At 35.9% G+C, this 11,311-nt stretch overlaps 1 protein-coding gene across 1 annotated transcript; it reads right to left on the bottom strand.

The window, feature by feature from the left end:
* Window positions 1–4,239: 4,239 nt before the first annotated feature.
* Window positions 4,240–9,357, bottom strand: LOC122033501 (condensin-2 complex subunit H2-like). Its single transcript, XM_042592540.1, has 11 exons — window positions 8,995–9,357; window positions 8,795–8,894; window positions 7,236–7,339; window positions 7,019–7,161; window positions 6,467–6,923; window positions 6,223–6,386; window positions 5,972–6,136; window positions 5,802–5,897; window positions 5,190–5,291; window positions 4,917–5,075; window positions 4,240–4,776 (listed from the first exon to the last, which is right to left on the bottom strand). The coding sequence occupies exons 1-11, from the start codon at window positions 9,191–9,193 to the stop codon at window positions 4,426–4,428; spliced, it is 2,040 nt and encodes a 679-aa protein (XP_042448474.1). The 5' UTR covers window positions 9,194–9,357; the 3' UTR covers window positions 4,240–4,425.
* Window positions 9,358–11,311: the final 1,954 nt, after the last annotated feature.

The raw sequence follows: 11,311 nt of genomic DNA, 5'->3' as shown, positions 1-11,311 counted from the left end.
TACCTCTTCTTACTTGATCTCTTGTTGATGAAGATGTCTTTCGACCAGTTGGAAAGTACAACAACACTTGTCTTCCAAGCTCAAGGTTCAGTGAATAGTAGTGGAGAAGAATTATATAAACGTTGTTACGTTTGAACCTCGCTGTCACCTTTATACTCTGCAATTTAGGGCTTCCAATCGATTGGTCTTACTCCCCAATCGATTGCCACATCAAATTCAGGCTATCCTAGCCGTCCAAAGCACGCAACTTGTAGAACGGTCATATCCAAATTGATCAGTTGATTGATTGGGGTAGCTGGATCGATCAACTGATCAATCCAAATGTCTTATGTGCTCTCGCAGAAGACCCCATAATCGATTGGCCAATCGACTCCGACCGCTTCACGTCATCGCAAGAAAACCAGCTCCAATTGATTGGCTGATCGATTGGAGTATCCCAATTGATCGATTGGGAGGTCTTTTGTGCTCACATGATTTCCTCTCAATCAATCACCTGATCGATTGAGTTCCTCGCATCAAAAGCACTGTCTAATCGATCCATTGATTGATTGAGCTCTAGCTTAATCGATCACCTGATCGATTGACCAATTCAAACTTACTTAACTCAAGTCTAGGGTTCTCAATCCCAATATCCGGTCAACCGTGACATGTTGGGACTCCCTCATGCTTGGCATTTGGTTAACTTTGACCTGCTGGGTTTTCGTCACCAAGTGTCCGGTCAATCTTTTGATCCACTTGGACTTTTATCCTTGTGACAAGTGTCCGGTCAATCCTTTGACCCACTTAAACTTTTCTCTTAGTGCCAAGTGTCCGGCCAACCTTGACCCACTTGGACTTACCGTCTCGTACCAAGTGTCTAGTCCTCCATAACCCACTTGGACTTTCAAATTAAATACTAGGCGTCTGGTCAGCCTTAATCTACCTGGATTTCCATATGTCTTGCTTCACTTACCAAAGCTTTTCACCACCTAGCTTCACTCACCAGGATTTCCCTTTAACTATCTTCACTCACTAGGGCTTTTCATCACTTGGCTTCACTCACCATGATTTCCCTTTGCCTAGCTTTACTCACTAGGTCTTTTCACCTGACTTCACTTACCATGACTTTTCTCACTGCCTAGCTTCATTCACTAGGACTTTCCAACCGCCTGGCTTCACTCACTAGGACTTTCCAGTTGTCTGGCTTCACTCACCTGGACTTTCCAATCCGCCTGACTTCACTCGTCGGGACTTTCTACACCAAGTGTCCGGTCAACACCGACCCACTTGGATTTTCATTTTGTTTTTCCAACCATCCTGTTGGTCTTGCCCTGACCTAACCCCTAGTTAAGACTTCCCAGTCAAATACCCAGTCAAATCTTGAACTACTTGACTCTTCTGGTCAACTTTTGACTATCAATATCTCATATGGACAATTACACCTACAATCTTCATAAATTGTCAAATATCAAAACTAAAATATTAAGACTCAAGCTTGAGCCAACTCAAGCTTAGTCAATATGGTCAACTTTAACCAAGGAGAAATTGCACCAACAAGAGTAGCATTCTCAAAATGTTTAGTGAAAATACAAGACTTTAAAGGAGAAATTTTTCGAGCCTTAGAAGTAATTGTATTTGTACTTCCTTGTATTTCAGATGTCGAAATGTGCTCGGTCTAATCATCAGTGGATTAAATGTTGGGGTCCTCGTGCGAATACACGATTTTCTTTCTCTTTAGAGCTCGAGATGATGCACCTCCATGACCTCCTTCCATTGTAATTAAAAATTGGAAATGAAAGTGTGTAGAAAAAATTAAGAATAGAGAAGACGTATGTGAAAATGACGAAATGAACTCTCTATTTATAGAGTTTAAATAATAGTAAACACTAAAAAAAATACTCACAAAACTTCATCGCCCTTCAACGGCTATCAACCACCAGTTCCAACGGCTAGGAACCGTCGGCCAACGGGCAAAAAATAATAAAAAAAAAATGGGATGAGCCGACTGGCCGAACTGGCAATTAACCGACGGTCTGTTGATTTTTGAGCCCTGGAACTGAAATCGGCCTGACATCCTGCCGGATTAGTTCTAGTTTGATCCGATGAACCGAGTCAATGGTACAGTTGCCTGTTGACTCAGTTACATGCCCGGGCGAAGTTCGGGCTGGACCCAACCTAGAGTTGGCTTATGGCAGCCACGTGGCCAGATATCGTAAGTGTGCGGATTCAGGTTAAGCAGAAGAATTTTTATATATTTTTTTAAAAAAAATAGTAAGAAGAATATTTTGGAAAAGAATGGTGTTTTTGAAAACTATAAAAGTACGATGCAACTTTAGACAATTCTGAAACTAGAATGCCCTTATGGGAAAATGTGATTTATATTTCTATTCCTCTTATGTCACCGTAGGCTCCAACGTATTGATCCATATAAATTTAGCTCAAAATCCTAAATTGTCTTTTTTTATATATATAAATATTTATAACTTTAATGCCGCTACATCTTTCTGGACACCTGAGTCTCCCAAGATTAATAAATTAAATTATAGCAACCATGAGAAATTATGAGTTGCATACGTAAGTGATCGTGTCAGTTACGAAATAATCAATGTGAAAACTTCATAATTAATTGACAGTTTAACAATGCCGATACAGAAATAAATATTGCGTAAACTATTTGATGCACATTATTTCGTACCCGATTAATATAATTAATCAAAAAATGGGGGCTTAAGTCAAATCCCAAACGTACCTCAAGAAATTAATAAATATATAAGAAACATGCACACTTGGAATCGCCATAAATATTATTAATTTTAGGGGCAAACTTGGCCGACAACCAAGTTAATTACGTAAATTAATCCGTGAATAATTCAGTTTAAAATAATATAGCAAAGATCTAAATGAAGATAATATTTTTTTAAAAATAAAATATAATGAGAAATTATGAGTCTCTAAAGTAGCTAGCTTTTCTCGTGTCAAAATCATGAGAGATGTTCATGAAATTGCTCTCTATTTTCCACCTCAAACATATACTATATGGAATTTTTCTCCTTATCTTTTTAGAATAATCAAAAGTAGTGGGCCGAATGACAAAGATAAAAGAAGAAGAAAAACACAATGAAGTGAGATGCTCCTTTATTTTACATGGAAGATATAAAATGCTAGCTCTATGATTGCACATGGAATATGATGGGCAAATATTACTTAATGGCTTCTTGGATGCCCATTTGTTATCAATTTATTAAAGAATCTTTGCGGCTGTCTTTTCTAGACGCAATGTGCATTATTTATTCAAAGATCTATCCATGATTAGGCCAAAGCAAACCTAAAGCATATTTTACATAAAAACTTGAAATCTTGATTAATTAAGTTAAAGTTTAAATATCATAGGTCATTATAAATATACTTCAAGTTTTATCCTTTTTTTTTCCATTAAGACAAATTTTGTATTCGTACCGAACCTCTTAACAAACCTCACCTCAGAGTAGAGTATGAGGAACAAATTCTTATCCGAACTGATATTCTTCTTCAATGTGGGATAGGAATAAGAATAAAATTGCATTCATTTATCGACAATTCTATAAATAAATCCTAGAATAACTATAGAGATAGTGAGGATTTTGGTACTCTTTTATTAATCATAGAAAATATTTTTTTCAACGGGGCGTGTTTTGACTTACATGCAAGATAAATCTACGACGACTCTTCTGGCATTAGCTCTGTTTAATTGTCATCTTTGTCAACAATCCTACAACGATGTCAATTAATCTCTTCGAGAACTAATAGGACTGTGAGTGTCATGAGATAAGATTAAGATGGATTATGTTGAGATAAGATGGATAAAAAATAGTGAAAGCTAAGCGATGACAAGGAAGAGGGGCCTTGTTTTTCAAACATTTCTATTTCAATTTTCACAATGTGATGCTACCAAATGATTAAAAAATATCCATACTCCACTGTGTTAAAAATTAAAGAAAGGATGACAAAAACAAAAAGGATGGTGTAGTTTTCCAATTTGAAAACGTCACTTTGATGGATAAGTTTCTGATTTGTCCTTCTGATAGTCATGGATGGTTAGCTACGGCACTGTATCATTTGATGGAAGTGGCACTAGAATCAATGATCAGCAGTTGAATGTAATACAGTTCATGGAACAGTAGACTACACGGAAGCATCAGAAAATTTTACATGAGAATTTCTCGTGTACAAGAATTTAAATGTTCAAGATCTCAAATGAAGCAAGGAGATGCTGACTTCATCTTGACTAAAATCTTATTCTTCAAATTAAAAAGACTGCTACATATAAAAAAAAAAAAAAAGATAACAACATGGGGCTGTGTAAATTAGAGATATACAATAATCATAGATTAAATTAGTAATTTACATGCCTTCCAACTGGCATGACGGTGGTGCTACTGTACATACACTAGGTATTCATCACCCGTGTCATCCTCCAGATGACTGTAAATCTAGTGACTCAACAAGACGAGCGGACCTTCTTCGCCTTTTACCATCGGGAGTGAGCCTGATGATGCTGCCCTTAGCAAGCTGCTCAATCGAGAACTTGCCATTTTGAACTGATGATTCCAAAGGTGAGTCAGCCTGGGAAGTGGAACAGACTTTTCGGAATCCTTTTCTAAAAGGTGATTTCACCCTCTTCCTAGCTGAACGGGTCACGGATTCTCCCCTCCTGGTATACTTGCCACAGAGCCTGACATAGAAAGGATTTGCAGCTGTATGACATATAAACTCTTCACAAGCTGGAGCCTTCTGAAGGTCAACATTCCCATTATTGACCTGAAATGTAAAAGTATAATCACGCAAAAGTGTGTAGGAAATTGTGCATACTAGCAAGAAATGTTTGTTTGCAAATCTTTAAATTAAAACGGGTTGCCAAATAATTTTTTTTTAAAAAAAGTTCAGGAACAGGTAAAAACCAGTTGGAGAAGGGCAGAAAATGTCCTAGCAATTTCATGTTTGGGTTGGCCGTTCACAATGTTTGAGAAGGAAATGCACCCATCAGCGTCTGCTTTCGAGAAAGCTTTGTCCATAATTCTCTCACCGTACAAATGGATGTCAAAAGGAGGTCGTGTCTCCTGTATTTACAGTCCATTAAAGAAAATAATACTGCATAAAATTCAGAAGAAATTCGTGTTCTCAATAAAATATATATTTGGCCAGAAGTGCATGAACCAGATTCACGATCATACTTCCTCTTCTAATGTGTGTTCAATTCGTTGCTTCCATGTGGATACCCTTGCTGCCAACTCTGTTTGCGTTTGTGTTTCTGCTATATTAGCCAACAAGGCATCCTGAAACAAGATAGGTAGAATAAATCAATCAGTTGCAGACCAAATCCTTGCAAGATTGAAGAAAAGTTTGTGCATTAAAATTTATAACATGTGACTTTCTCATGTTCCATGTGAAAGGTCATAAACCCATGCAAGAGTTCCATGCTAAAATAGTAACTCCTGAACAAGCAAGCTTCTTAGAGTATGTCAAATTTAGAAGAGAAATAAAAACTGTATATTAAAACCATTGAATAATTTAAAAATAGATCGTTTCAAAAATAATCAATAATAGATTTTATAATTAGACAAGTCGAATCAACTCAAGTTGATCAGATAAAGGATAGAGGGAAATAGAAGAACACTTGGTTAGCATGATTAAAAGTGAAATAAGATATTTCAACATTATTAGGTAGATAGATAGTCTTACATAAGATACATATAGAAGAACCAAAATTGTTAGGATTAACATGGATTGAAGACGTGAATTTATACAAAATGCATAATAAGATAACCTAATATTTGTTCCTTTACCAGATGACTGCGACACAAATCTTCAAGGCTTGCATGAGAATCATGATTATCATGTTGAAAAGCTTCAGGACACTCAGACACAACAGGATCACCTTTCTGCATATGAATTTGTGCATATCAATTAAAATAGTGAAGTAACTAACAAAACCAACAACCTTTGCAAAACTGACCATGTTGCAGAGAGGCACATCCTCTTCATCAAAAATTGTGTTTGGTAGATCAATCTCATCCTGACTAAAATCAGGAGAGCCAAACCCATTATCATCATGATCATTAACAAAATTGCAAAATCCATCATTTTTGCCCCATTCTGCAGAGATGAGAGTTCTTCTTAGCTGCAACAAGAAAGTAGATCAGCGATTATACAAACACACATCATACAAATGTCTTTACATCCACACGATGTAAGCAAAATAATAACCTTCTCGAAGATAGGAAGTGACTGAGATTCTTGTAAATTTTTTTGTGATTCAAATGAGACTGGAAGCTCTGAATCAACAATAGCATCAGGTTTCACAATAGGAAATTGAGGTGCTTGAGTGCACTGCCTTTTGTAGTGAATAATTTGCCTTCCAAACTCCTTGACTATTCAAATATAGCATGAAAGAGAATATTAAAATGAAATAACTACAAACAAAGTTTGTAATAAATGATGTAAAGCCTACTTCTTTTATTTGGTTTCACTTTCAAATTTCCCAGCTCATGTGGATTCAATGGTTTCCACGGATCATCATCATCACCATCAGATTCATCCCTAGGAGTTGAACACCCAAAATTGGGTTCATCTACTTGACAATTGTCATGATCAGAATAATTATCAATGCCAATGTGGAATGTAGGTATCTGGGTATCATTGTTGATCTCAAAGGCACAATTATTCTCTGAAATTTTATTTAGTTCGCTGCCTTGATTCTTTCCAAAATTTGACTTACAAGCAGCTCCCAAAGATCTTATAGTTGGCGAATTAAAAGAATTGCGGGCAGTTTTGGACCTCGCTGGAGTACCAGTATGTGTAACAATATCATTGTCATCACCTTTACTTGCTCTCGAAAAATCGTAAACGGCTCTAGCGTCAGAAGGATCTAGCAAAAGAAAGTCCCCATAAAAAGCACAGGTTGCTAACTGCAACAGAATAGTAAGACAGATCTCAGTAGCATATCTAAGAAAGAAGAATAATTCTAGATGTGTGTCAAGTAGATGCTTATAATATATATTACCAAGTACGATTCTAGTTCACTACCATCACCACTAGAATCTAAACAGTCTCCTTCTAGCACAAGCAAATTGGCAGGAGGCTTTGCACACAGCTTTGAAGATTCATTTTTATCAAGTACACCAACCAAAGAAATTTTTGCTTCAACTGTTTAATCAGTAAACTTGCCAAATCAGCTGTCATACCTATGAAGCTAATAAACAAAAACAAATCATATGTACCTGGAACGTCATCTAACTCCAAAAATGATTCATTCTCTTCATTAAGAACATTATTGAATTTGCTTCCATCAGGTTGATTGGAATCTTTTTCATTTTGAAGTTGCCTGTCAAAATGCGCATAACTCTTCAGTACCACCCAGAAAAGATACAAACCGAAAAAGGAGCTTGATGTTAAACACCTCACAATCATCATGAAATACTTGAAATAACATGGATAAGATTGTTAGCAAGACAGACCTGGTCCGATACACCATGTCTAGCTGGCAGAGTTAAACAAGACCAAAAGGTGTCATGCAGCCTAAGATATATTAGCCTTAATAATTAGTCTGTGTGAATATATAGTTTGATAATACCTAAGGATGATGATTCTACATTTAATCTGGGTTAGTTAGTGGATTCCATCTATTATTAATCCTTACAATTAGATTATAGCTTCATGATTTTATCCTCAACCTTGACTTACGATCTTAATAATGAAATTAAAGAATATCATTGTTGTCGTAAATTGACCATCATTGACCTATTCAGTACTACATTTAGTGACTAAATTATGAGCCTTAATATTGTATTCTATGATTCATGATAATACTTTCAAATTATATAATCCTTCTACTTGTGGATAGTTTATTACTCATTATTGCTCTTGAATTGATCCATAAATTCCTCAATAACCCTTAGTGTATAACATACTCAACTTTGACACTTGATGCACTGTATATGTATCTCTTGCTTTACTCGATAATTCCATAATAATTTGTATGATATATTTGACTTTGTCACTCGATATCCCAAGTTCTATTTGACTTTCATTTTTTCATTGCTTATTAACATTGTATAAACTTTTTTAGCTTGATAAGACACTTGTATTCCTATGTCACAGAGATCAATGCTGGTGATTTATGCATTATCTGGTGATATCTACGGGTACCTGAGTTGTTAAATGTGGCAACAACGAGGTTCACTCTTCTTGTTAGGACATATGTTGAATTCATAGCACGTTGTGGCAGATGTGTACACCACTCTAGGAGAGTGGGAGTTTCTCCATCAGCCACATGCATTTGGGCATATGCTTCTGTATCTATATTGACTACAACTCTTTTAAGCACTTGACTATGATAGATTTGCCATTGTATGAATTGGTATGTGCAACCACAACAGGCTGTCTAGGTAGCCACATTCAGAATTTAGAACCTCTCGCCTATATGGTTAAGGCCCAGTAAACACGTCAAGTAGCTTTACAACACTCAAATTAACAATTAAACTCTAACTGTTTTCTATCGGTGACTGTAGAATGTCAAACAAGAGGAAATGTTATGTTGAAACAGCAACTAAACTAGACAACTCCATGTATTCAGCAAATAGTGCAGCATGTCATATGTTGTTTGTTAGTTAAAAAAAAAAGCACAAAGCAATAGCTAGCTTACTGATGTACCCTTGGTCAAATAAGGATAAGCCTCACCAATTTGTTTCGTAAATCTATAAGGTGAGATTTTGACCGAGCAGCATTGAGGACATTTCAACAATTTATCAATGCAGGCCAAAAGTGATGAAACTCAAACCTCTTTTGAGAGAGAAACTCCAGCACATGTAACACCAGAGAATAAAGATACTCCACCTTCCGGCTATAAATCTGAGCTGAACCTTGGAGAAGCAGTGCAGCTGCAAGAAAATACCCACATTGAAAGCAAACAAAAGTTTTAGCCACGCAAAGAGGTACGCAAATCAAGGCGACAAAACAAGAAAAAAATCAAAAAGGCACCTTCGGCAAAATTCACGGAGTGGAGCTCGTGGTCCTGGTCGGTGGAAACCTCGCCGGAACAGATTTTCAAGAGGTACTCCTCGAGCTTTTTGGCGAGGTCGACCTCCCAGTTAGTTTGGAGGTTGCGGTTGGGTTGAAGAAACTGAAACGGCGACCCGGCGGGCTCGTCGGATCCGGGGAGGTGTTCTTTATCGTTCATCTTCGACTTGCGGAGGCGAAAGGTCCATCGGCGGCGTTACATCCTCGATCCCGTCCCGAGCGTCGACATCCACGACCACCGAATCGAGAGAAGTAACACCTGAAAAAGGGGTTTCTAGAACAAGGTTAGGGTTTGGAGCCCAGGCAACGACGAGAAGAGGAACCCTAGAGGAGATTGAGATCTTGATTTCCCGCTCGATAAATTTGAATCAAGAAATGGGGACGGCCGTCAGTCATCCCATCACACCCGTCGAGTGTTTTGACGATCACGATCTTCTGAAAAGCCTGTGATAAATCTTCATTACATAATATATTTAACAAGACAATAATAAAATTTAAATATAAAATACATATTAGTTAAAGTCGTAAAAAAATATAAACTAATGATATTATTAAGTCAAGATAAATTTGTTACTCATTACAAGAAGTAATTATAATTAATAGTTTATGGGCTAATTTAACTTGTTAAGTTATCACAGATAGGGATAAGGAAGATATGGTTTCTTTTAACCTAGGTATTTAGGTTTTTTAACCGATTAATTTTAGAAATAATTGATGTGGCTTCGTAGAAGTTTCATACCAGTTACTCCAATAAATTCTAGAAGCATAAATAGATTCTAACAGATAATCTAACATCACGAATGATTCAAACATCATAAAGATATGAAGTACCTTGCATTCAAACATCATAAACATATGAAGTACCTTGCATGAGCTTCAACTCATTGTAAGGAAGATAAGATTTCTTTTTAACCTAAGGAGTTTTTTTAACTGATTAATTTTAAAATAATCGATTCGACTCAATAGAAATTTTATATCAATTCCTTCGGTAATTTCTAGAAGTGCAAATGAATTCTAACGGGTGGCCCAACATCAAAGGGTTCGAACATCATAAATATATGAGATACCTTACGTGAGTTTTAATTTTTATTGTAGAGGAGTCTGTCCTACTTCTTTATTTTTTTTTTATTTTTTATTTTTGTACTATGGCATCATCTTACCTCGTTGCATCAAAACTCACCAAACCTTTAGCACAAACTCTTTCATGCCTCCATTATGATGAATTTGCACGAGCTAAACCCTCCCTTAACAAACATGCATCCATTTTATGAAGAAAGTAAAATTAAGGTGCCCTAGGCAATGGTACATGTTGCATAGCTAGGATTTAAAATTATATGAGATTTATCGTCGACTATAATTAATATAATAAATTAATTGATTTAAAAATATAAGTAAAATAAAAAATATATGAATATTAATTTTTTGAAAATATAAAATAAAAATATTTAATATTCAAAATATTCGAAAGCATAGAATAAAAATATTATTTAAAATTATAAATTATTCTTAATTTATTAATTATTATATCATTATCATTTTTTCATCCAATTTTATTATCAAATGAAGTTGTAAAATGTATTTATCCAGTGTGATAATTAATAATCTAACTTTCCAACTTTATTAAACTTATACGTCTCAATCAAATGACTTAATTATGGATAGTAAATTTTCAATAGTGAAAGAGAAGGATGAATATATGTATATTAAATGGAGGAAATAAGGAAAAGAAAGAGTTTCAACACGAGGAATCTCAAATTAAACAAAATTAACATATATGCGAAGTTTGTCCAGTATATTAGCAAGCCTATGATATATGTACTTTTCATAACACTTAAAATAGAAATTTTGAATGTTAGATCATCCTTGTTTTTAGAGAGTATATTGTTGGTGTAATATTCCTCAGGTTAAGATTGATCGTGTCGACTGAGCTTGAATTGAGTCAAGCTCGAGTCATGATGTTTAGGTTTCAATGTTTGACAATACATGTAAACAACACATGAAGATTGCAGGTGCAATTGTTCATGTAGAGGATAGTGAGAAGGCAAATCAAGGTGAGTAGCAGGACAGTCTTCGGTGAAGCTGAGTGAAAGTCAGGCTGGGAAAGAGCTGACTGTGCAGTGGTTAAAGTCAGGTGGTGAAAGTCAGGAGAGAGAAGGTGGTGAGCAGAAGTGAAGCTGTGCCAAAACGGTGGTAAGGTGAAGCTAGGAAATAAAGATCTGGAGTGAAGCGGTTGGAACGTTATGGAAATCTGGTGAAGGGCTAGAAGCTGTGAAGTCCC

This window comes from Zingiber officinale, chromosome 11B (assembly GCF_018446385.1).
Source record: "Zingiber officinale cultivar Zhangliang chromosome 11B, Zo_v1.1, whole genome shotgun sequence".
Lineage (NCBI taxonomy): Eukaryota > Viridiplantae > Streptophyta > Magnoliopsida > Zingiberales > Zingiberaceae > Zingiber > Zingiber officinale.
Note: the sequence above shows the minus strand (reverse complement) of the source record. Positions and strands in the feature narration are given on the sequence as shown.

Coding starts and splice junctions, on each gene's coding strand:
- LOC122033501 (XM_042592540.1), bottom strand. CDS start 9,193: ATGAACGATAAAGAACACCTCCCCGGATCCGACGAGCCCGCCGGGTCG. Junction 7,340..8,794: donor GAGTTTCTCTCTCAAAAGAG/GTTTGAGTTTCA, acceptor GCATTTTGACAG/GCAACTTCAAAATGAAAAAG. Junction 6,387..6,466: donor AGTGAAACCAAATAAAAGAA/GTAGGCTTTACA, acceptor ATATTTGAATAG/TCAAGGAGTTTGGAAGGCAA.